General features: G+C 29.4%; 3 protein-coding genes across 5 annotated transcripts; 1 reads left to right on the forward strand and 2 right to left on the reverse strand.

The window, feature by feature from the left end:
- Positions 1-6,755: 6,755 nt before the first annotated feature.
- LOC114370874 lies at positions 6,756-9,292 on the reverse strand. Of its 2 annotated transcripts, none has more exons than XM_028328277.1 (3): positions 8,144-9,292; positions 7,928-8,046; positions 6,756-7,158 (listed from the first exon to the last, which is right to left on the reverse strand). In XM_028328277.1, the coding sequence occupies exons 1-3, from the start codon at positions 8,424-8,426 to the stop codon at positions 6,946-6,948; spliced, it is 615 nt and encodes a 204-aa protein (XP_028184078.1). In that variant the 5' UTR covers positions 8,427-9,292; the 3' UTR covers positions 6,756-6,945. The 2 variants fall into 2 exon arrangements, with proteins under 2 accessions (XP_028184078.1, XP_028184077.1); XM_028328276.1 differs by having other exon boundaries at positions 6,756-7,167.
- A 2,701-nt stretch (positions 9,293-11,993) lies between these two features.
- On the forward strand, positions 11,994-17,137 carry LOC114369289 (protein PELOTA 1-like). Of its 2 annotated transcripts, none has more exons than XR_003657571.1 (16): positions 11,994-12,151; positions 12,228-12,310; positions 12,386-12,464; positions 12,544-12,618; positions 12,711-12,767; positions 13,038-13,083; positions 13,509-13,584; positions 13,795-13,870; positions 13,959-13,991; positions 14,570-14,638; positions 14,860-14,966; positions 15,367-15,439; positions 15,592-15,635; positions 15,921-16,056; positions 16,443-16,549; positions 16,836-17,137. XR_003657571.1 is itself a non-coding variant. In XM_028326487.1 (16 exons), the coding sequence occupies exons 1-16, from the start codon at positions 12,101-12,103 to the stop codon at positions 16,907-16,909; spliced, it is 1,140 nt and encodes a 379-aa protein (XP_028182288.1). In that variant the 5' UTR covers positions 11,995-12,100; the 3' UTR covers positions 16,910-17,137. The 2 variants fall into 2 exon arrangements, 1 of the variants encoding a protein (XP_028182288.1); XM_028326487.1 differs by having other exon boundaries at positions 11,995-12,151; positions 15,592-15,630; positions 15,962-16,056.
- A 1,084-nt stretch (positions 17,138-18,221) lies between these two features.
- On the reverse strand, positions 18,222-22,492 carry LOC114372644. Its single transcript, XM_028330323.1, has 6 exons — positions 22,322-22,492; positions 21,817-21,920; positions 21,399-21,476; positions 21,220-21,291; positions 20,981-21,081; positions 18,222-19,291 (listed from the first exon to the last, which is right to left on the reverse strand). The coding sequence occupies exons 1-6, from the start codon at positions 22,343-22,345 to the stop codon at positions 18,711-18,713; spliced, it is 960 nt and encodes a 319-aa protein (XP_028186124.1). The 5' UTR covers positions 22,346-22,492; the 3' UTR covers positions 18,222-18,710.
- Positions 22,493-25,637: the final 3,145 nt, after the last annotated feature.

A 25,637-nucleotide genomic window follows, 5' to 3' on the forward strand; every position in this document is an offset into this window, starting at 1 on the left:
TATCTTTAAACTTTGTGTAAATTCTAAAGAAGCTATAACTTACTGATAGAACAGTTCAGGGTGAAGGGTGTTTTGAGATACATTGAGCAAACTCGATTGATCTGGAGCTTGGAAGTCTCTCGCGAATTCTCCCTGCTTGTTTTGATTGAAAGGCATATATGTACATGCATATATAAAAAATTATTAAACTAATAACGTGCATTTGCATAATTAATTAGAGCTATGTACATGTGTGTGTCAATGTATAATACGTACAGCAAAAGGAGGGAAAACCTTCGGTACTGCTAATGCTGAAGGTCTTTCTTGTTGGTGTAAAGCATTATTAACCACAGGGCCCCCAACATCATATTCAAGCATAGCTCGCGACCTATAGTTAAATTTTTTAATTTTTAGCTCCAAAGCTATCAGATTAACAAGTATATATCAGACACGCATATTTTGTTTGTCATTTTAATCAATACCTTTTAGACGAAGATGCACTAGGGTAAGGAGCGTTTGAGATAATTTCATCAAGGCCAAAACCACTAGTTCCACCTAAGGCACGATTGGCGGTTGATATTCCGGTAGTTTGTCCTTGATTCATCCGCTGCTCCTACCAAAAGTAAAATATTTACGGATTAATTTCACATGTATGCATATTTTATATAAATTAATTGATATCAATCAGTGCTTTAAACTCTTACACTAATTACATCATTTCATAACTTTCTATAAAATACATTTTTTTTTACTTCCTAAAATACAAAATTAATCAATCTAACTATTATATTATTTGATATTATTTTTTATTATTTATATCAAATTTTTCATACATTAGTTATTTATTGTATAGTTATGCTCGATAAAATATTTCAGTTATTTTTTTTTTACTAATTAAGAAGATGTTTGACTACTCAATAAATAAAATTTTTAGTATCTTTTAAAGTTTTTTTGAAATTCTACTTAAAATAATATTTTTTTTCAAACACAACTTCTAACTTTTAATTTTTTTATATTTTCTTTCACCTTTATATATCTTCACTATATTCATTCCTTTTCCTTGTTTGACTATTAGGTAAAAAAGATTTTTTATAACTTCTAAAGTATTTTTGAAAACGTTAATTTCTAACTTCTAATTTTTTATATTTTCTTACACTTTTATATATTTTTGATGTATTCATTCATGTTTCTTGTTATTTTTTTAAATAAATTATAATTTTATTATTTTTTACCAAACATTTTTAATTTGATGAATTAACTTTTCAGATTCTAACTATTAATTACCAGCTAACTCTTATCTTAAGTTAATTTTTAGTTAGTTTTACTGAAGATAATCTATGTTATTTAACAAGCATTTACTTTTATTTAAATGCCATATTATTGTCAATGGAAATAAAGTATTGTAATGATATGTTAATTAGTATTTTATTTGATCAAATTTTATAAACTTAATATATTTCATTAGAACTTTCAATTCAATTCTATAAAAAATTTATTAAGTGATGTACATGTAGATTGACAATAGACATCAATTACTCCTATATATGATAGAACGAGTGCATTTTGAATTTAGATTGTATTTTGCAAGGTGAATACAAGTCAACTTCTAACTTATTTAATTTTTTTATTGAAAAAAAATACACATCTCTTTTATTGCACACAAGATAAGAATACACCATAAAATAAGAGGTCCAACACCATAAAAAACAATAAATTTATTTAATACGGTTTGGACGAGAATTTTATTAAATAGGGGTAATTCTTTTTTCGATTTTTTCAAATGGGGTCACTTTTAAATTATTTTCAAAGATGGAATAAGTCATGAGTGATGTTATGACTTTCTAGGTATAAGTCATAATATTTATTATAACTTTTTTTTTTTACCGAAGTCATAAAATTATTTATGGTTTCAATTTAATTTTTTTTTATTTATGACTTCAAAGTCATTAATGATTTATTTATGACTTTGAAATCGTAATATTGTTTTTAAGTGTTTTAGGTTTTATTAATTACTTGTATTTTATTGTCTTTTGTTTTCAATTTTGTAAATACTTTTATTTATTTAATTATTGAATACATTTTAAAATTTACTTGTTATTGATTTTATTTAATATCGTGTATATTTTTTACTGTTTTATTTAACATGTTATATATTTTTTATTATATTTTTAAAAAAAATTTAATATCTCTTTTTAATTTAGTATATCTTTTTATTAAAAGATTATCTAAATTTTAAATATAAAAATATATTAAATAAAACAATATTAAAAATATATAAATATTTTAAATTAAAAAATATTTAAAAAAGATATAACATATTAAATAAAATCTTAAAAAAATATAGAAAATATTAAATAAAACTAATAATAAGTAAAATTAAAAATATTTATTTAATAATTAAATAAATAACATTATTTACAATTTTTAAAAATTAAAAACAAAAGAAAATAAAACACAAGTAATTAATAAAACCTAAAACACATTAAAAAAAACATTACGACTTCAAAGTCATAAAATATGACAAAAAACTTACGACTTCAAAATCGTAAAATAAAAAAACACTACTAATAACTTTAAAATCATAAAAAAAAATTTAACTGAACTCATAAATAGTTTTATAACTTTAATTAAAAAAATTATAATAGATAATACAACTTATAACTCAAAAGTGATAATACCTATTACAATTCATCTTATTTTTTAAAGTAGTGTAAAAACGACCCGTGTGAAAAAAATGTCGGAAAATAAAAATACGCCGTTTGGTAGGACTCCCGGTTCGGACCTTATGTTTCACAACATATATAATAACAATAATAAATTATTCTAGATGAATATTTCATGAAATTATTATAATGGATATCATCACAACTAAATTCAAATGCCCAAATATTTCACTCATCCAATTGTTTTAATCAAACACTGAAACACATATTAAACAAGGTAGTACCTCACGCGCATAAGTTCTTTCGTTTTTCATAATGAACTGAAATAGCTGCAAGCCTGCGAGTTCCTAAAACATACGTGCAGAAAAATCATATATAAAATACTAGTTAATTTCATTCAAGCTCAAGAATTTAACTATAAATACAAGTTTGTAAGAAAGCAGAATAAATTATTTAAATAACACTCAATAGATGTAGTTCAATTGATAATGCAGTTTGTAGGAAATCATTTATGTTCGATCCCTACTTAATATATCAATAAAAAAAGATTAAAAAAAACTCTAAATATGATTAAACTCCACATCAAAGATTAATTTCATCACTGATTTTTTGGATCCAAATTTGTAAAAATACCTCAATCCCACAAAGTCCTCACTACTCCTAACTACTATGGTTAAAAAAAGTATTGGTCTGCATATAAGAATTTTAGGATTTGAACTATAGTCATACTCTTGTCATAATAATTAGAAGATTAATCAAGTACATCAAGTAATCCAATCCCGTTGGGTTTTTTTTTTAAAAAAAAATGTTATCAAGTGGAATTGAAGTCAGACAAATTCACTTGTCAACAATAAAATATAGAGAGAGAGATCACAATTGAAAGGGCAAAACATATAAGTTTATTGTGACCTTATATCGTTGGAGAAATCTTTTAATTGAGTAAGAAAGTCTCCGTACCTGCACACATTAAGAAGAAAAAAAAAGTTTGAGCAAGAATAGTTAAATTAACCATATGGATAAATATGGAGACATCCTTGAAAATGATTAAGTACTACAGATAGCAGTGGTTCATAAAATTGATAGCTAGCTAGCTTGTCACAGCCACTGCCGGAGAAACTAAGAAAAAAATATTAAGACTGTCAGAGGGTTTTAAAACGCTATCATATCTACATTACTCAGCAAATCGAAGGTAGAAAAAGAGAGATGGAGTAAGAACCTTTTGGGCGAAAAATGCTAGTTCTTTTCCTCACTATTCTTTTATGCCAATCTTATATATAGAACAAAAAGGACATGAGTATATGGAACTATTAAGGAAAGTGATAAAATAAACAGATAAACAAATAATATAAAGGAAATATTTTAATTTAGTCACAACATTTTTCAAATGTATATACTTCATATAGAAATATATAAAAGGAAGTGACAAAATAGTAAAAAATTACATTATTACCACTTTCAAATTATTATTAAATTTGAGTTTCAATATTCAACTCATATTCCTTGGAGTTTCAAAGTTATTTACTATAATAACTGGGTGATTTGATAGCCACATCAGTATTCCTAATTAAATAAGTTAGTATACATATAACTAGGAGTGTATTAGGTGGGAATATGAGAGATGAAAAGAATTAATATTTGACCATAAAATTGATAATCAAGGATTGATTCTAAACACATAATCTTCTGGCATTAATTAATGTTTAAAAAATTGTCAAATGTTTTACTTATAATATTTTTTGGTGTATAATATTTGTATTGTAGTTAGAATATATAATCTCATAAATATTATTCAAACACCTTATCATTATCATTAGACCTTATTTTACTATTCATATTCTATTAATAAATTATAATAGAAAATTAGTTGTAAGGTTTATAGCTTCTTTTTTTTATATATAAATTACTTTTTATTTTATCTATTTGTATTAGTAATGTAACATGTGGTGGGTCAATTAGAATTTGTTTTCTTTAAAAGTGAAGGGAGTGTACTTAATCTACATAATAAAGTGCACTCATAATCATTGATTATAAAATAAATGATTAACATTGTAATTAATTTTAGAATTTATTATATATGTATTAAGGCTTAAATAACCTTTTGTCCTTATACATTAATTAAATAAGAGATTTTTTATTTTAGTCATTTAAAGAATATTGTTTTAAATTTATTTTTTAAAAAAACATTTTACGTAAAATTTAGCTCAATTAGTTGAGCATGATATCAATATTATAATTTTTTTGTATTGTGTTTAATTCCATGAATAAAAAAATGTTTTCATTTTAGTTCCTACAACCAAGTAATATCATTTACTTTAGTGGTCTCTACATCATCTATCCAAAATGACTAATAACATCATACTAATTGATGAGAAATCTAAAAAATAAATTAACAAAAAACACTTAAGCGTCAAACTTCTTAATTCCTTAATGATGTGAGAAATCAATAAATTAGCATTCTTAAAATTAAAAGAAATAGAGAATTAAAAGAACTTTAAAGAACTAAAAAACACCCAATTTTGTAGAAATAAAAGGTTATTTAACTATTGAATTTATTATAGTTCTTAATTTTTAATTTTCTAATTAACCATTGTAAGCACATTTTATTCCTTAATGTACACATTCAATTTAGAAATTAAAATTCTGATTAATTCAAACCTAGTTTTTAATTTTTTTTACAAATAAATGTAAGCACATATTATTTTAAAATATAAATGTATAGTTTGCTTCTTTATCTTTATTCATTTTCCATTTAATTGTAACAAAATTTCATATTGGCAATTTTTTTTTAAAAGGACATATTTGCTATCTTATTCATACATTTCCTCTGTTTCTTATGGTTAGATTTTTGGATAATTTTTGTTTTTGTTTATCTGTCGTTTACAAAGCTTAAAATCACATCAATAACTCTTTTATTAATTATTTTATTACTTATTTTTTTCTTTAATTAATTTTCATATGTATTTATTCATTTTCCATTTAATTGTAACAAAATTCCATATTTGCAATTTTTTTAAAGGACATGTGCAATCTTATTCATATATTTCCTCTGTTCCTTTTTAATTGATAGATTTTTGGATAATTTTTGTTTTTATTTATCTATCATTTACAAAGTTTAAGATCACATCAATAACTCTTTTATTAATTATATCCTTACTTATTTTTTTATCTTTAATTAATTTACACATATATTTATTATAGAATGAAAAAAAAGAGTGAAATAAAAAACTTCATAAGTATTTTATTAGAATAAAAATTATTATATCTCTTAATTTCTACAAATTAAAACAACTTAAAAGATAAATAAAAAACAGAGGTAATAATATTTATAACATGAATAAATAATGATAAAAAAATATATGTTTGAGACGATTCTCGTTTTCTAACACACGTCAAAGTCAAAGTTGAAAGTTGAACAAGACCCAAGAAATTTACAAACACATCTAAAAAGTCAAAGTTGAAAGTTGAACTTGCCTGTCATGAAGAAAAAAATAACTTTATCTCCATTCTTTCTCATTGCATGTTTGATTTAACGTTACATCCTGACTCGGCCAAAAGTAATTATCACATATGACAAAATGTTTGAAACCTAATATAAAACATGAGTATCATCCTCAAAAAGTGATAGACGTATATTAACAGGAATGGATAGAAAGTATATTTTTTTTAAAATAAAATGTAGAAAGTTACAAAAGATAAAAAATATTTTTTTATAAAAATTATGTAGTTTATAAAGGTTTATAATATTTTACAGTAAAAAAAAGACCTACAATAATTTTCCTATAAAATATTATAATTTTTTTTGTCTCCGCTAAAAATATTTTCTAGTTCTGTCACTGTCCTCAAATATGGATTTAATTAAAAGAAACTCTCATCCGTTTGAAGTGATTATCATTGGTCCAATTTTTTTTTTTACACACATCAGATATCAAACACAAGATGACTAACCACTGCACCAACCTATCCGATTATTTAAACATTAGTGTTATCTAATGAACTTTTATTGTTTCCAAAATGTTTCATATTTTTAAATTCACATTTTTCTAAAACAGATGTAAAAATATTTTAAAATTGGATTAAAAGCAATTCAACTCCATTTTTATCTAAGGCAATTTGTTTTGAAAATTGTATTTAAAAATTAAAAATCAAAGACTGGCGGCCATCCCAAGTGAAGAAAGTTTTGAATAATTTTCCTTTCCTTTTCTTGGGTCTCCATATCCCCAGGGAAATCCACGGAGAATAAAAAGAACACACATTACATGTTAACGGAAATATGTAAAAAACAGTACAAAGATGTGTGACATGTCTAAGCATCATTCGATTTAATTCCAGGGATGGACATAAGGAAGTGGAGCTTCTCCTTGATTTCAGCGAGAGAACAAGTTGGGGGCTCAACTCCAGTGAACATGTAGAGAGCTTTTAATTCATCTGAACATGATGCTTGCATTCTACCTTCATATCCTACTATCTTCCGTATCATATTCATCTTTTTCCATATGTTCTCTTCACCCAATACAACCTGCAATAGCTAAAGTAAATAGCCTGTTAATAACAAATTAAATATGTGGCAATAAAACTTTAAGTTTATCTATATATCCAAATTCACGTGGTAACATGCAGACAAACAAATTTCTGTGACAAATTCATGTGGGTAGAACTTCTCCTAACATTAGGCAGTTTACTTGTTAAGCGTTCTGAATGCACTTTGACATGTCTCTGTTATTGCTGAATTAGCTTTAGTTCCATACTATGATCTGTTAGGCTTAAATATGTTTTGATGATTAATAAATTCTTAATTTTTTTCGTTTGTTTTTTTAATAAATTTTTGTTTTGGATTAAATTTTTAATAAAATAATAATTTTTCTTCTTGACACTTTTTTGTCTTAGATAAATTAATAAATTTTATGTTTGAAATTTTTTTCGTCTGTAATTAGTCGAAATTAAAACAAAATTTGTTAATTTATTATAGAATAAACACAAAATTCACTCATTTATCAATAATCAAAACAAAATTATTATTTTATTAAGAATTCATCACAATAAAAATTTATTAAAGAACAAATATAAAAATTATTATTTTATTAGAAATTCATCACAATAAAAATTTAGTAAAGAACATATACAAAAATTAAGTATTTATTAAAAAGTAAAAACATATTTATGTCTTTCCATTATGGTTGATACTAATATTAAAACAATTATCACAAGTACCTAAGGTATAATTAGATATTCACTTCATCATGTAGTAACAAAAACTGTCTTAAAATACACTTAAATTAGATCCTGACCTCTTGAGAAGGGCAAACATGGTTTTCTGCAGAGGAACATTTATATGGCCTTGACTCTTTTTCTACAGACGAAACAAGAACCTGCATAGAATTTGTATGCCTTACAACATTTGAAGAGCCTGCAAACATATAAGTTGATTCAGATATTAGGGCTCCAAATAAATATTAGCCCTCTAGACACAGAATGGAAATGGCAAGCATATTCTGTGGTCTAACCTTCATTTAAATCAATTATGTATGCATACTCGTCATGGTCTATTTGGTTTCCATCAAACAAATCAAGTGCACTTTCATTAGCAATTTCTCTAGCTTCTGCATCTAACGGGTACATCCCTTCATTTAATTCATGCAACTGTGATTCTTGATTTTCAAAGTCAAAATTGTTATTATCTAACTTCTCATTGGGCAATGTAATAGGCCTAGGGAGCAACCTCTTTATATGTGTGTATAACATCATTACCTGGCCGAAAACACATCTCTTCATGCAACAAAGTATCATGAGGAGTAGGCCTAGGGAGCAACTTACTCATTAAACTCAGAGTGCAAACATGGCTAGCCAAGAAAATAACACAAGGCATAGAAAGAGCCATGCCAATAGCAGAAGCAACAACAAGAGGTGGAACAACAACCGAGGCAGCAGAAGCTACGAAAGAAGCCACAAAGATCTTCCTTCCCATACAGAGTCCCCTTTTGAGCACCCACCCCTTCACCTTGCAACCTTTTCTAGCATTATTTTTGCACGAGAATTGTGGATGATCATACTAGATTTGTTTGGATTTTTATAATGACTTCAAAAGCTGAGACTCAAACTCATTTACAAGCCTTTGTTTCCTATGTTGAGAGGCAATTCAATACAAAAGTAAAAGTTATCCGATCAGACAATGGTCCAGAATTTATTATGAAATAGTTTTATCATAATACTGGTATCATACACCAGACTTCCTGTGTTTAAACCCTACAACAAAATGGAATTGTGGAAAGAAAGCATCAACATTTATTAAATGTTACTCGAGCCCTTCTTTTTCAGTCCAAGTTACCACCAATCTTTTGGTCTTTTGCTTTACAGCATGCTGTTTTACTCATCAATTGTTTGCCAACTCCATTTCTTAATAATAAGTCTCCTTTTGAAAAATTATATGGTACTGCATATGACATTTCTTCTTTGAAAGTCTTTGGTTGCTTATGCTACATCAACACTCTCACTAATAACAGAAAAAAAACTTGATCTTAGAGCCTCTGCTTCCATTTTTTTGGGCTTCAAGCCTCACACTAAAAAGGGTATATTACATTTGATATTTCCTCAATCTTTTCCTAGTTTCCATGTACATTCCTATCCTACCATTTATGACTATGGTAAAGATTTGGTTTGTTTAGTGGCAAAGGGGTATACTCAGATTGAGGGTCAGGACTATCTTGATACCTTTTCACCAGTGGCCAAGATAACTACTGTGAGATTATTGCTTGCTTTAGCTGCTGTTAACAACTAGCATTTACAACAATTAAATGTGAACAATGCTTTTTTGCATGGAGATCTTAATGAAGAAGTTTACATGGCTTTGCCTCCTGGTATGCACTCAACAAAATCTGATCAAGTTTGTCGATTGCAAAGATCTTTGTACGGTCTTAAACAAACCAGTAGACAGTGGTATGCTCGGTTGTCTACTTTCCTCATCTCACATGGCTATAGACAATGTTTTCTGATCATTCTTTGTTTATTAAGCAGTATCTTCAATCTTTTACTGCTTTACTGGTTTATGTAGATGATATTGTCTTGCCAGGCAATGATCTTCTAGAAATTAAGTCCATAACTCAGCTTCTGGATCAAGTTTTTAAAATCAAAGATCTTGGTGACTTAAAATTTTTTCTTGGACTTGAAGTGGCTCGAAGTAAACAAGGGATCAATATTTGTCAAAGAAAATATGTTCTTGATATCTTGCATGATGCAGGCATGTTAGGAAGCAAGCCTGTCTCTACTCCCATTGACTATGCTGTAAGACTACACCAACAATCTGGAACTCCACTTGATGATACAACAGCTTCATCATACCGTAGGCTCATTGGTCGCCTCATTTACCTCACAAACACAAGGTCTGATATCACATATGCGGTGCAACATTTAAGTCAATTTGTAGCTCATCCTTCTTCAGCTCATCAACAAGCAGCTTATAGGATTCTCAGATACTTGAAAGCAGCACCAGGTTCTGGTATATTTTTCCCTGCTTCCAGCACATTGCAGCTCAAAGCTTTTAGCGACTCTAACTGGGCAGGATGCGTTGATACAAGGCGATCTATCACTGGCTACTCAGTCTATCTTGGTAATTCCCTTATTTCTTGGAAATCCAAAAAGCAGGCCACAGTGTCTAGAAGTTCATCCGAGGCTGAGTATCGGACACTAGCCAGTGCTACATGTGAATTATAGTGGTTAACCCACTTGCTTAATGACTTTGGAATTGTTTACACTCAACCAACTCTTTTGTTTTGTGATAATCGCTCCGCTCTTCACATTGCTGCAAATCCTGTCTTTTATAAACATACGAAACATATTGAGATAGACTGTCACATTGTGCGCGAGAAATTGCATTCCAGCCTTATCAAATTGCTACCCATTGCTTCTGCTCAACAACTTACAGACATATATACTAAAGCTCTTTCACCAGGCACTTTCCATTTTCTTCGGTGCAAGCTGGGAATGTCAGACATACATTCTTCAGCTTGAGGGGGCATATTAACCATCCTAACTAAGTTCTGATAAAGTTAGTTAGTAACTAATTTCTGTTATAGTTAGTTAGAGATGGTTAGTTATAGAGTGTATATAAATATACTTTGTATTCTGGTCTTTCTTTCAATAACAATTCAGAATCATTCTCTGTAATCAAGTATTCTCTCAATTTTCCTTCACAAGCTATCTCTTCCTCTTCTTCATGACATTTCTTTACAGTTTCAATAACTACTAGTATACCATTCTTCATCTTCTGTTTCTTCCAATTCCATTCTATAATATACAGCAATGTCATTGAAAGTTGAAACAAAACTTGTAATATGCCTTGACTCTTTCAAAAGCATTACTAATTAGCAAAGTGAATAAACTGAAGAGTGAAAATTGTCTTATATAATGAAACCCAGGAAGAGAGGGAAGATAACAGAAAAAGAAGGTGGATCGGAGTTTTACCTGAACCGAATGAAGATAAATAAACTTCAAACTTCTAACCTCTAAGAGCTAATATGCTACCGGCTTCAACTTCTCTTTGGCAAGGCTAAATTCAGTGATTAATTTTGGTATAATGAAGGAGTGTCTGGTTCATCATTCGCATCTGATTGTTGATGACACGTGCTAGAAAGAGAGGGATGAGTTGACAGCTGCAGGGTAAGGAGAATGCTACCTCGGTTTCTTTTGCATGCAGCATTCAAACATGCATCAAGATTTACGTAAGCATTAATCATCCAATAGACAAAAAAAAATTGATGTTTAAGGTTCTTAATCAGTTAATCCATGTTGGCGTGATTATTAATCGGGTAAAATATGTTTTTGTTTTAATTTCTCTAAAAAAATGTTTCTTTTGTTTTTTTTTTAATTTTGACATGCACCACTAATTAACAAAATAAATAGATTAAATCATTTCCATGTCACTTATGGATCAAAATGAATTTGAACCATGTGAAATATACTAGAGTACGTTTTCTTGAAATTTGAGAACCAATGTTTTTTAAGATATTTTCTTTTTTAAATTGAAAACTAAACATATAAAAAGATATGTTTATTAGTTTTTTTTCTTTTTAATTGCATAATTATTATTTTATTTTTAATTTGTTTCATTAACACAACCTTTTTTTTTTGCTGGAAAAAATTTTGAAAATAAATAAGATGATAATTTTTTTTATATAATTAACCATCAAGCCTGAAGTTCAATTAATATAAGATTGTTAAAATTGGATTTGACTCGGACTAATGAAAAATATATATAGTCTAGGAAAAGAAATTATAATTATTGATTTTTCTATCTTGGGCCACGGGCTGTGATTACTTGCATAAGGATTGGGCCTGAGAAAGCTGTGGTGTGGTGACAGTGAGCCAGTGACGTGCGGGGGATTGCTGTTCTGTACGGCCGTAATTTCAAGCGTTTAAATAAAAGAGAGAGAGAGAAGCCAAGGGAAAACCAAGTGAAATCAATAGCCATGAAGATCGTTCGGAGAGACCTAGTACCTAATGGACCTGGCAGCGTTAAGGTGCAATTCCAATTCTATAGACTTTGATTCGTTTAATTTTTCCGTTAAATTTGTTGCTTACGATTATGGCATGCAGATGGTGGCAGTGGATTCGGATGATCTCTGGTTTGCGTATAACTTGATAGCTCCCGGAGACTCTGTCATGGCCGTTACTGTCAGGTACTCTTTCTCTCAATTCTCGCTTCCTTCCATCCTTTAATCTCATTTTTCAATTTTCAATTTTCATTGTAACAGGAAGGTTCTAAGAGAAGCTGCTAATGGCGGACGGGAAGCAGAACGCGTCAAGCTCAAATTGGAAATTAAAGTCGAAGAGGTTTTTTTTTTGCCACTTCAATAGGATTTCTATTAGTTTTCTCAGTTTTTGTCTCATCGTGATTTTGTTTTTATACTAGCTTTCTGATTATGACAAAGAAGGTTCTATTTTGCGTGTACGTGGAAAGAACATTTTGGAGAATGAATATGTCAAGGTACTTAACTGAAACTGCAACTGTCATCCTGCTTTTTAACTCCAAACTGTTTACTGCTAAACTTAACTTCTCATCTTTGTGACTCACTGCAGATTGGAGCATTTCATACTTTAGAACTCGAACTGCAGCGGCCGTTTGTGCTCAGAAAGGTGTTTCTCTTAAATCATTATGATTCCTGTTACTGACTTGCTGTTCCTTTTTGGTTTGTTAAATATATGCTTCCCATGCATACAAGCTAGGCCTTTTGCTTGTATGTATCATTGTGCCATTATGGTTAGAGTTATGAATGTAACAAAAGAAATTGGGGAGGAGCCGAGGCGAATATTTAAGAAAATTGCATTGTGATAGTTTTTTTCTTCCTTTTTTTATACTATTGTGAAGAACCATGATTACTGAAGATTACATTTTGCCTTTTGTAGGATGTTTGGGATTCTTTGGCTTTGGAGGTACTACAGCAGGCCTCTGGTACATTATCAGTTATACGAATCTCCCAATTTTTTTTATAGACATTTATACTTATGGGAATTTGAGTAGCGTAATCTGTGTGCATGGAAATTACAAAATCTGCTAATTTGAAGAATGAAGATATTTCTTTAACAGTACAAGTTTTAGCTTGCATATGCATTTTTCCTGACATTAGATCTGACAAATGTACCTATGATCAATTGATCAAATTGTTGAATTTCTACTTTATGTGATGTCTTAAATCCTGCACACATTTAAGCAGGCAGTTTACACCAAAAATGGTGGAAAGAATGAAATAAATGCTTCATCTAGAATCATAGTCATATTTATAAAGCAAAAAATGGAATTAATATTCCTCATCTGGTCAGTTGGTGTAAATTTTTGTAGTCAAAATGGTGAATAAAAATTCCATGCACATTTTGCAGATCCTGGTGCAAGTGCTGATCTAGCAGTGGTGTTGATGCAAGAAGGATTAGCCCATATCCTCCTTGTTGGTAGAAGGTTAACTTTCACTTCGATATGCTTCATTTATATATATAAATAGCATTTTATGCATAAGATAATTTGCTCAGCCCTCTATACTAGTTAAAATGGTTGGTGTTAGTCATATTTGGCTGATTTCTGTGGGTAACCACAAACACTGGAAATTAAATACATGATCTTCTAGTTGATATTTGAATTAATTTGTCTTATTTTTGTCTAATAAAATAGTATGACTGTTACTCGTTCGCGGATAGAAACATCAATTCCTCGCAAACATGGGCCTGCAATTGCTGGTTATGAGAAAGTATGATCTCTCTCTATTGTAAGATATCGGTGAATGAATTCAATAATTTGAGTGACACAAATCTAAAGCATCCTCCTCCTTTTTGTAGGCTTTGGATAAGTTCTTTCAGAATGTTTTGCAGGTAATTTCAGCCCAAGGACTTTGATTTCTTATCTTTAGCATTTATTCTCATTAGTGATACATTTCCATATAAAAAATTGAAAAGGATTTACTCTGATTTATAAAACTTCTTTTTCAATAGAGGGTGTTTATGAAATTTATGAAATGAATGCTAATGATATACTGCAAATTGAAATACCCCTAAAATCTCTATAACCTGATTTGTGTTATGTTATATATGTTAGCTTTGAATTGATGTTCTTTATTAACTTCCTTACAGCCACTTCCATACCCATGGTAACATGAGATGCCCATGGTAATATCATACCCATGTACCAAATATTGGCATCTTGCTGAAGAATCCAATATGTCCAATAATATTAGATGCCTGGATGAGGATGCGTGTGCCCCAAATATGTCCTTATTGTATAAATGAAATTGTCTTTTCTATGTTTCCTTGCTCCTTACTTTAGAAGACATATCGTGATCGTTGCTGTAGTCTTTCTTTCTTATCTTTAATAATATTATATTTGTACTTTTATCAAATGAAAGCATAAAAGGGGCATTTACAAATATACTGGATTCTACCAATCTTTTCAGGCTTTCTTGAAACATATAGATTTCAATGTGGTTCGTTGTGCTGTAATTGCAAGTCCAGGATTTACAAAGGTAAGTAATTATTCCCTGTTTGTGTTATTTGGGCTTATTCGTGGTGAATATTTACAAATTTGATACAAGTGCAAGTGTGTCTGTATGTGTGTATTATTATTTATTAATAATAAAAAATATTTATCTTTAATATTTTTACGTACGTAAGTGCAGACAGGATTTTGGTATAGAGATGTTTATAATGCTTATATTTTAAATCTCTGGTTCTGTTTCTGTTTCAGGATCAGTTTCACCGTCACTTATTTTTGGAAGCAGAACGAAGACAGTTGCGACCTATTATTGAAAACAAATCCCGCATCATTCTTGTGCATACAAGTTCAGGATATAAGTATGGTTGCTTTCTTTATTTGCAAGTTCTAGGACTTTACAAAAGCTTTGTTAGATAATTAGAATTGGCACTAGCATAATTTTTCTGATATGCTGTGCCTTCCTTTAACACTTGATTTAACAAAGTTGTGCCCATATTGTTTGAGGGTGGTGACTAGAATATGTTTTGGCATTGTATTTGCTACATGTACATGGGTTTTAAGTGAATGTGAAGTCTCATGTGCGTTCCTGTCAAAGACATCCATTTATTTAGAATGAAAAAAAACTAACAAACAGACATGGCAGCAAACATAGATCAACACACTGTTGTTTTTAGGATTAACTTTGTAGTTCAATTGCTTGTGGGTACTGCAGTATCTGATTTATCTTATCTCTTCAGCATTATTATTTATTATCTGTAGGCATAGTTTAAAGGAGGTTTTGGATGCTCCAAATGTCATGAGTTTGATAAAAGATACTAAAGCAGCACAAGAGGTACCATCAAAACCAAAGCAGTGCACCTTTTTTACTTTTCCATTTGGCCCTGCACCACCCGCTGAATATGCTGAATAATTTTCATATTCTGCTTACTTATCTTCTATTGACTATTGAGCCTGGAATAAGCTTTATTCTTTGTTTTCCTTCAGGTTCGAGTTATGAAGGATTTCTACGACATGCTTTCAAATGTCAGGTTCTATTTTTGAAATCATTTTGTTTATCTTGCCTTGCCTATTTTTATGGTTGGAATGTCGTTCCACTATTTTGAATTCCATTGGGAATTAGTTTGACTTTAAGAATTTGATACGATTGGAGACACTAAATTTAGGTGGATCAATAAGTTCTTGTATAACTTCTATTTGTTCATAGTCATATGTGTAAAGAAGAGTGTTGATCTTATAGACTTTTAGTCAGCTGCATGATGAATTGGTATAATGACAAATTTGAAAATGGTTTACCTATATTTTTGCATTTTCAGAAATCTAGGAAATCCTGTTAAATATCTTTGGTGTGGAACAGGATCCATCACGTGCTTGTTATGGAATGAAACATGTTGAGGTTGCCAATGAACGACTAGCTGTACAAATGCTTCTCATTACGGATGAGCTTTTCAGGTTTGTATGATATAGCCCTAAAATATTCTGAATCAAAGATGGCATACTGGATTGTTCTATCTGATTCACACCCATTTTGACAATCATGTATCCTACTTTTTTGTTTAATTCAGCCATGTCTTATCTATCACTTTTCCATCCTTGGAAATGGTTTAGAATTTTGATCAAACTTCTTTGTAAACTACTGTTTAGTTCAGACAATTTTGTTTTTATAGAAATATATTTGGTTGATTTTTGAGCCAGTATAGCATCATGATAACTGAACTTTATATTTGCGTTTTCTTTACCATCCTATTTGTTAGCTTGGAATTTGTGTTGTAATCCTGAAAATGCTCCTTTTGATGTTGTGATAGAGTTGTGACTTCACTACTTGCTTTTGGTTATAGGAATTCAGATATAGCAACAAGAAAAAAGTATGTTAACTTGGTCAACTCTGTTAAGGATTCAGGGGGCTCTGTCCATGTATTTTCGTCCATGCATGTCTCTGGAGAACGTGAGTTTTATTGCTTTCATTATTTCATTATTGTTTACTGTTTTGGGGGGGTGGGTGTCGTGTGGGATATTTACTAATCCTAGAAATCCATGAAACTAAGAATGGTGAACAATTATTGAAAAAAGGTAGAAGTAATAAGATGGGAAATAAACTAAAACATTTTGTTTTTCTTCCTCCTTGTTATTAGAGCTGCTTCATGGAAGTGAATAAAATTTCTTCACAAACATTTATGTTCTAATTTTGTTTGTTTTTAATTGAATTTTGCCAATTTTATGTTGATGGACAGAACTAGCCCAGATAAGTGGCATTGCTGCGATTCTTCGGTTTCCTCTCCCTGATCTTGAAGACATTGAGATGTGATGGACAATGTTGGTCAAGCATGTTAATGTTGGCCATGGCTCTCTCTGTTTTTTACTATTCTTAAATACTCAGCTGATGTTGCAAGTTGCAACAGTCCCTGAGTAATCCTAGCGGTCTTGTATTACAAACCACACAATGCTAGTGTAAAATTCATAGTATTACATCAGACTTTATTGAGTGGTTAAATATCTTTGTATATTTTCCCCTTAAAGTAAGTGTCTTTTTTAATTCTTTTGCGTTTATATTTTTTTTTTAAATTATGCATGTATAATTTTTTTAAAAATTTAAATATTTTTTTGGTATTTTTTATTTTACCTGAAATTAAAAATAGATCATGTACTCACGTCATCAGGGTCAAATGGAAACATTCAATATTCAACTAGTGATGAGCATTTTGAATTATTTTGCGAGACCTTAATTTTAAATATAAGAACAAATAAGTTATGTACTGAAAATATAAAAATGTTTTATATTGTCATTCGATTATATCTTTTTATGTATAATAATTTTGATGATTTTTATAATAATTAGTTGAAAGAGAAACATTGTGTTTTTATCTTTATTTTAAAAAAGAAAAAATAGTTGAAAAAGTAGTGACAATAGCTATATTTTAAAGGTTTATGAAAAAAATAAAAATAATCATAAATATTAAAAGGCAATTTAAGAATAAGAAATATGTTTACTGAAGATATAATTGTCTTTATTAATAATTATAGATTATTTTAAAAATAATATCAATAATATTTATGATTTGATTATAAAAATTGTTTTATGTTATTAGTGTATCACTATTAAATTCTAAATATAATAGTATTAAAAAAAAGTAAATTATGTCTTCTCTTTTCATTTTTAGAAATTAAGTTTTTCTCTCAAAAAAAATCAGTGACCTATACTTTGATCGGCTAATTATGCAAACAAGGTCATCAATGATTCTGTGAAAAACAAAATCTAATTTAACCTAGATTAATTATGTAAAGTTTGAAAAGGGAGTGAGCAGAAAGCATGAATTAACTTTCTTTCCCGCCCCTCTAGCTTTCTTTCCTTCCTATTCTATCCTCTAAAACGATGTATAAGGATTTTGATACTCTTTTCACATCCAGACAAAAAACACAGTATCGTTCATTTGAGAACATTTTCAGTTTTTATCTTTACACTATTAAATTACAAAAATATCACCTTATTTTAACTTTATTTCCCATTTTCCAAAGTTTGTATAGAAAACAGTAAAAACGACTTTTAATATTTTCTCAAATCTAACAGTCACTAGCTGATGACACCTTAATTTCTGTAACAAATGACACAATTGTAACCATAGAAGGGAAACGAGGAAGAAATTTGGAATTTCTAAACACGACACAAGAAATTTGTGATTTTACATATTATATACATAACACCCACCATGACGGGAAATCATCCCCTGGGAACAGCCATAACAAAAACCATCAGGTTGACAGAATAGACTAAACACAGTAGAATGAAACTGGAACTACATGTCTTACAACAACATATAGACGAGGGGCCAAAACACCATAACCTGTTCACTCCAAATCAGGTCAAACTTGATTCTGGATAGTTTTTTTCAAGAATTCCCTTTCACTTGACTGCTAGGGAATTTACTACAGCACAATCACAGAACTAGGCAACCAACTTTATACTACGATAGTCTTTCGCATGAATCTCCTGAGTAAAGCATGCTCGTTACTCATCTTCGTGCTTGATTGAAACTTGGGGAGCACCTATCCAGGTCCATTTGGAGCAACAGAATACCATTCTGCTTTTAAATACTTCACAACCTTTTCATCTAATTCTTCTTTATTTCTCCACTTCTACTTCTAGGAACAGAACCATCCTTCCCAGAATGCACTCCTAAAGCATGAGCAAACATTCTCTTTGCAGCTCCCAAGTGCTCCTTTTTTATGTAGTCTTTACTTACACTAAGCCCTTGTTTTCTTTCTTGAGAGAATTCTGGCAAATCTTTGTCAACTGTTGTTTGATCATTCCTTTTATTAAGTGAGGCTGCATTAGAACTGCTCGTGTTTCTTATGCTGTTGTTTGAATTCCCTCTTAGGTGTGAATACTCTTCAGAAACTTTCTTGAGAGTGGACTCTTCCATATTCTTATCTTGAGCATTCAATTCATCTGTGAGGACTCCATCCTTCATACTATCACTAGCCAAGTCATTCTGATTCTTTGTATTGATTCTTTGACCTAGGGCATGGGCAATCATTCTGCGGGCAACCACAGGCACACTCCGTGGCTTTTGTTCACCAGGCTCTTTTACCTCTTCCAACTTCATAGAGAAAATTCGCTCACGAGCAATTAAATAAGCTGCTTTTCTCTCCTCAAGTGACTGTGAAAGGGATGCTGTGTTTTTCTGCAAGACTAAAAGATGCAGCACACAAATTAAGGCCCAGAAAACAAAATGATAACTGCAAAATACAAGTTAATTTGATAGTTAATTTGGATTAATAAGTGAGTGTGATTTCTTTACTTTATTATTGTTTTTAATGAAACAATGAAAAAATTAACATGTTTGCTATTTTTTATTAGCAAAATTTAAAAGAAGAAGATTTCAAGTACTTTAGAGGAAAAATTGATGCAAAAACTGGAAGAAAAAAAAAGCCTTGAAAAAAAAATGGAAAGAATTGGAAAGCATGCTTAGCGCACGAGACAAGTTCAGTGTGCACTTTCGCTCAGCATGCAACACACGCTTAGTGCGAAAAAGGCCCAGAAGAAGCCCAAAGGCGCACTTAGCACGAAAGCCTGCGCTAAGCCCGAAGTTAGCGTGAAAAGTAAGCTATCTGGTGCCTATATAAGGAGGAGAAAACAGAAGAAAAAGACACACCCCACACACTGGGTCTATTCCTTAGGGGAAACCCTCTCTCTTTAGTCATCCATCACCTTCTTCCATCCACATCAACTCCCTAAATCCCTTAGTTAGGGTCTGACAGACCTAAAAAGCCAACAGATGTATTGTAATGTTTCATATCTATCAATGCAATCAGGTGTTTGTTTTCCTATTATTCATTCTTATTTTAATTTCATGTATCATTCATTCTTGTATCATCTTTAAGGGTTAATCGTTTGGGAGAGAGTAATTCTTAATAGAAATACAAGAAAGGTCTTAAATGCATTAATTTTAGGGGTTATTCATTGAAAAATGGTAATGTCTAAAGAATTGGAAAAGTACATCTCAACATTGAATTGCTAGGGATAGAGTGACTTTGTTGTGCCTCTGCATACATCTTTATACTTAATGTTGTTTATGATTCCATCCTTACAAAGGGATTTGGGAGAGAGAATACGTAAATTAGACTCTTCATCGTAAGGGATCCGGATTGAACATATTAATAGATGTGAGTAGAAAAAATTCACCAAATTGACAGATAAAAATCTAAAATCATACGTCTTAAGCAAATAAGACATGCTAGGCCCTAACATAATTGCATTCAAATATCATCTTTTAATTATCTTTGTTTTCTTGTTTATTATTTCATCTTTTTTTGCATTTTAAATTATTGTTTATTTTTCTTGCTATCTTTCTTGTTATTTGTCTTACTCCAAATTTCACATTTAGAATTCTCTGTCTCTGTCTTCTTTTCTTTCTTCTCATTGCTTAATAATTGGATTTGCATCCCTGTGGATTCAACACTTGGACTCCCATTTTAATCTTTATTACTTGTAATAAAATTGGTACACTTGCTAATCTGTTAACACAGAACAAGAATCTATATCATAGAAAAAGACATTCAGTCTATGTAATGGTAAGAAGACATTAAGAAAATTACTATTTTCCATATGAGAAGTTCAATGTATACAATTAAAAATTAACAATAATTACTGCATAAAAAATTATAATTAGTTATATAAAAATAAACTAATTTTAGCATACAAAAAATTTCCCACAGTATTCCCAAGTTTTAAATAAAATAGTAAACAGTAAATCTCATTCACTTCATGCATTATATGTTATGTCTTTTATAATGGTAGATTCTAAAGGTAGGTGGGATCAATATTGTACATAATGTGCTATGGTAACTGACTGAGAGAAGAATCAGTAGCATGCATTACCTGGAGAGGATTCACTTCTCCTTAATATTTGGTGGGATGTAACCAAAGATTGAGGTTCATCATCATACTTCCATAGGATATCACTAACAAGGACTGGAGGTCTGCAATCCATCCAACATAAAGGTTATTTTGCAAAAGAAACCTTGCAATAATTACTGATATATTAATAAAATAAAGTAATCCAAATTATGCTTGATATAAAAAGAGCCAGGAGAGATAAAAGAGGGAAGTTTATTTACATGGACGTATCTGGACATCTTTCCAGAATCAAATGGCGATCATCTCCTTCGCCAACAGATTCATGTGCAAACCTGGCACCAGTTATAAAACCATCAAATAAAAGAACAGTAAACACATTCAAAATGAAACCAGAAAGGAACTTTGAAATTGACTAAAACAAAAGTCATGAGAAAAATACCCAAATATTTCAGCAAGGCGATGCAATAGAAGACGATTGTAAGAGTTCATTGGCTCCAATTCCAAGATCCCATCTGAACTATAGTCAGTAAAAACAGATATTAAGAAGCATATTATAATTATATGATACCATCCTACCAGAGAGAAAAAAATTCCAACCATTGTAAAACAACTATTTAACACAACATGCATATGCTCAACTGCCACAAAAACTAAATGACCAACGAAACTTGGAGCCATTCTCCAGAGGCCCCCTTTACACATTGATCAATATACATTAAGTCCTTAAGACAATATTTATATTCCATGAATGTAAGAAATGCCCTATACGGTTTTGAAATTAATAAGTGAACTGTGATGCTAAAACCTTGGACTAATACTCAAGTTAAACACCACTCAAACTATCTCATAAATGTTACCTAGTGTCATCATCCTGAAGAAAGTTAACAAGGGATTCTTCCATTGTGAGAACTAGATGCTTGCAAGGAAGATTGTCCTTGACAAGAAAAGCCAATTCCTCAACCTTAAATACAAAAACATCAGTCAGTACTGAGACCCAGTTAAAGTTTTAAACACTGCAAGGCAAGCCCTTCTAAAGAGATGCTCCTTAGTGCCATGCTAGTTCACATAACATTAAGTTAAAGCAAATCATCAGACAATCATGATATTAAATTGACACCAATCATAGAAGCAATTGTCCTAAAAAAAATCCTTCAATTAACATGAGAAAAGAAAAAGGAACAAGCTTGGTGCTAAAACATGTCCAAGGGTTCTAAAAAATTTTAACTTTGAGGTTTAACAACGTAATCCGCTACAACCCAGAAAAACATAATACCCAGAAAGAGGGAGCGCAAGGCAGCAAAAAATTGGAATTCGTGAGGAGATAATTCACGTATGTTGAGAGAGAGAGTCAAAGAAGCATACCATGGCGAATTGGGTCATACTCATGTCGAAGGATTGAACAAAGTCAAAGGCTTTGGGGGTTTAGGGTTCCCGATCACATAAATTTGAAAGAAGTATCCTACCCTGCACTTCAGCTTCAGACTTGTTCAATCGACGGGAGTTGCCCCCTTCTTTTTCTTTTCATTTATTTATGACAACTTTTTTTTTTATTTCTTTTTTATCTCAAACATAAATATCCTTTTAGTTTTACATTTCCCCTTATTAAAACTGTAAAAATAAAATAAAAAATTAAATGGTAATCTTTCTTAATATAAAATAGATGAATATTTTAGTTCATGTATTATTAATATTTGTTTTTATATAATTAAAATTTATTATAAATAATTATAAATTATACCAAAATTCAAAATCATAATAAATAAATGACTAAATGACTTTTGTAGTCCTTTTTTCTGAAACTTTTGAAGTACTTTATCTTAATTTTTGTTGTTGAATTTGACATTTTCTTTTTACAAATTTATTTGATCCTTTATTTATTTAGAACGATTCAAAACTATCCATCTAAATTTTAAAGTTAACGTCATTAAAAAGATAAATATTGAAGACAATACATTACAGGTCTCCCTCTAGATTAATGAATTTTAAATTATTATTTTTGTGGGTATGAGGTTTTTTTATTATTAATTTATAATAATAATTTAAATTATAATATTATATATTTTTAATTATCATTATTTTCTTTTAAAAAATAATATTTGTATCATAAATTTAAATAATTATCAATCTTTTATTCGTTCGAATGAAATTAGACTTAAATATTTAATGTAACTTAGATTCAAAGTCTTAATGTTAGGAGAGAATAATATGATTAAAATGATAAACTTGACTAAAAATAGTCAATTTGCTTTTTTAATAAAAATTAATAATAAGTTAAATTTTCAATGTTTCGCAAAAACAATATCATTATAAAAAAAATAGAATAGTTATATTGTATAATCTTTACTTTCTCTCATGTTGAATTTCGTGTTTAATTTTTTTTTTCTTTTAACTATCCTCTTTCTTTTGATTTGAATTCTTTCACGATTTAAATTAATTTGCCTCTTCCATTTTTTATTTCACCGGGATTTTTTTTGATAAATTATCCTTATCTCTTCAATTACCTTTATCTCTTTAACTTATATATTAATTTAAATTATTTTATTTCTTATTAATTTAAATTCTTTTATTTCTTGCTTAGTTTAGTTTTAACATATCTCATAATCTGGACCACATTTATCATGTTTTGAATATATTAAAACAGAGAATTATTAATGAATTTTAATTATTTTATTTTATTAGGTTGACTAATTATATTTAGATATATTTAATATTCTTCTATAAATAAAATTCTGAGGTTTTATTAATTTTCTGATATGAATAATTTTTTTATGATGAATAATTATAATCATAAATTTTGCGCGTTAAATTTGACTTGTGCAGTATACCAACTAAATTAGTTATTGAAGATAAATTTAAAAATAGAAAAAAAAATAGAGTAATTTGAGATGATAAAACAGTTTTCAGCTAATCATAAAGAGTAATGTATGATAAAAAGAAAATAATAATAATAAAACTTAAAAGTTGGAGAAAGTAAACAAAGTGAGTTGTCTGTACCTAAACAATATATTTATAATACAAAAATATATTTATTCTTTTAGTAATGTTGTTTTTAATAATCATGCAATTTATTGTCTAATTTTTTATATTGAATATATAAATATTGGCATCAACACCTGTGAATAATGTAAATTTAATATATTTTAAGAAAAATGCAACACTTTTCCTTCCCTAGCTTTTTTTTTCTTCCGACATTACTTTGTAAAAAAGGATCAAACACATTAAACTTATAATCAATGTTTTTAAAATTAAATCAGTAATTAAACCAACAAAGATATTAATTTATTGTTCATTAATTAAATAATGAGTAGACTAAAGTTGAAACGATAAAAATATTTAAAATTTAATAATATATTAATACAAACTAATATAAAGTTATAAAAAATATCAATTTTAAATTAATATAAAAATCCATTTACATGTTTTATAAAATAAAAAATTCATAAGAAATAGCTAAGTAATAATATTATATATATAAATATCATATATGAACCTTCATTAATTTAAAAATATATTAAATAAAAATTTAAGAAAAAATAATATTTAAAAACCAATTCAAGTAAATTTTTTGTCTTCCATTATCATCCAAGTTTGAATGCTTTTGACAAATTCTAGATTGGTTCGAGCATTTTTTTTGTTGATTTTTTATTTCATTAGTTTTCTGAATTGTCCTTATCAATGATTTAACTAGTTCCTGATCTAACTGATCAATCCAGCCCAATTTTGAATACCATGCTTATATTACATGTGAGTGTGATCTCAAACCCTTTTCGTGTCATGGAAACTTCCGCTGTGTCATCATCATCCATGTGGGTTTTAACTTCACCAGCTAGATCGGAATACATAAAAAATAAAATCAAAACCAACTTTGTTATTGCAATTCGTCTTCCAATGTGACCAATTGCAATTAGTTATTTATTATTTTTGCCTTTAAGAAGCTCTCAGTAGTCAGTTGACGTTTATATGCTTAATTACTGCACCACTAAATACACAAGCAAGTGTACAGTACTAGAACCATTGAGTATAGAACAGGTTTAAGGAAATAATTAGACAAAAAACTTTCCTATAACAATATGAAACTAATTACACCATAGCCTTGTTGCCCTGAATAATTCAACTAATGCTGCCTTAGTAGTGGGTGCAGGAGCAGCAATGGAAGCCCAAGGATCATCATCATCATCATTTACAGTTATAATCAAATAAGGTTGTTTTCAAGATCACTTCAACAAACATTCAAAGGTTAAACATCGTTTCAAGATTAAGATAAAATTGTTTCAACAAACAAACATTGCTTCAAGATCAGTTTTTGCCTTAAAACGTATTGTTTCCAACATGTTAAGACTCTTTGTAATCGATTACCAGAGGAAAATTTTGAGAAAATAACTTTTAGAAAGGTTTTGAAATTTGAATTTAAAAGTTGTAATTGATTATCATTGATATGTAATCAATTACAAGCAACAGAACTCTTGAAATTCAATTTTTCAAAATATAACTGTGTGATCAATTACCAGATGTTTGTAATCGATTACGAGTAAAAGATTTCAGAATTTTTTTTTTAAAAAGACACATCTCTTCAAACCATTTTGAAAAGACATGAAGGGTTTATATATGTGTGTGAGAAAGCAAAAAAAAGATATTCTAAGAGAACTTCATTATCAAATACTCTATCAACAACTCTTGG

This window comes from Glycine soja, chromosome 10 (genome assembly GCF_004193775.1).
Source record: "Glycine soja cultivar W05 chromosome 10, ASM419377v2, whole genome shotgun sequence".
Taxonomy (NCBI): Eukaryota; Viridiplantae; Streptophyta; class Magnoliopsida; order Fabales; family Fabaceae; genus Glycine; species Glycine soja.

What these genes read in the sequence shown, in the direction of transcription:
- LOC114370874 (XM_028328276.1), bottom strand. Translation starts at nt 8,426, where the DNA reads ATGATACTTTGTTGCATGAAGAGATGTGTTTTCGGCCAGGTAATGATG. An exon ending in CATAATTGATTTAAATGAAG is followed by an intron (nt 8,047 to 8,143) that starts GTTAGACCACAG and finishes ATATGTTTGCAG; the next exon opens with GCTCTTCAAATGTTGTAAGG. An exon ending in ATGTTTGCCCTTCTCAAGAG is followed by an intron (nt 7,168 to 7,927) that starts GTCAGGATCTAA and finishes TATTTACTTTAG; the next exon opens with CTATTGCAGGTTGTATTGGG.
- LOC114369289 (XM_028326487.1), top strand. Translation starts at nt 12,101, where the DNA reads ATGAAGATCGTTCGGAGAGACCTAGTACCTAATGGACCTGGCAGCGTT. An exon ending in ATACTAAAGCAGCACAAGAG is followed by an intron (nt 15,440 to 15,591) that starts GTACCATCAAAA and finishes GTTTTCCTTCAG; the next exon opens with GTTCGAGTTATGAAGGATTT. An exon ending in CATGCATGTCTCTGGAGAAC is followed by an intron (nt 16,550 to 16,835) that starts GTGAGTTTTATT and finishes GTTGATGGACAG; the next exon opens with AACTAGCCCAGATAAGTGGC.
- LOC114372644 (XM_028330323.1), bottom strand. Translation starts at nt 22,345, where the DNA reads ATGAGTATGACCCAATTCGCCATG. An exon ending in CTTCAGGATGATGACACTAG is followed by an intron (nt 21,477 to 21,816) that starts GTAACATTTATG and finishes TACTGACTATAG; the next exon opens with TTCAGATGGGATCTTGGAAT. An exon ending in AGATGTCCAGATACGTCCAT is followed by an intron (nt 21,082 to 21,219) that starts GTAAATAAACTT and finishes GATGGATTGCAG; the next exon opens with ACCTCCAGTCCTTGTTAGTG.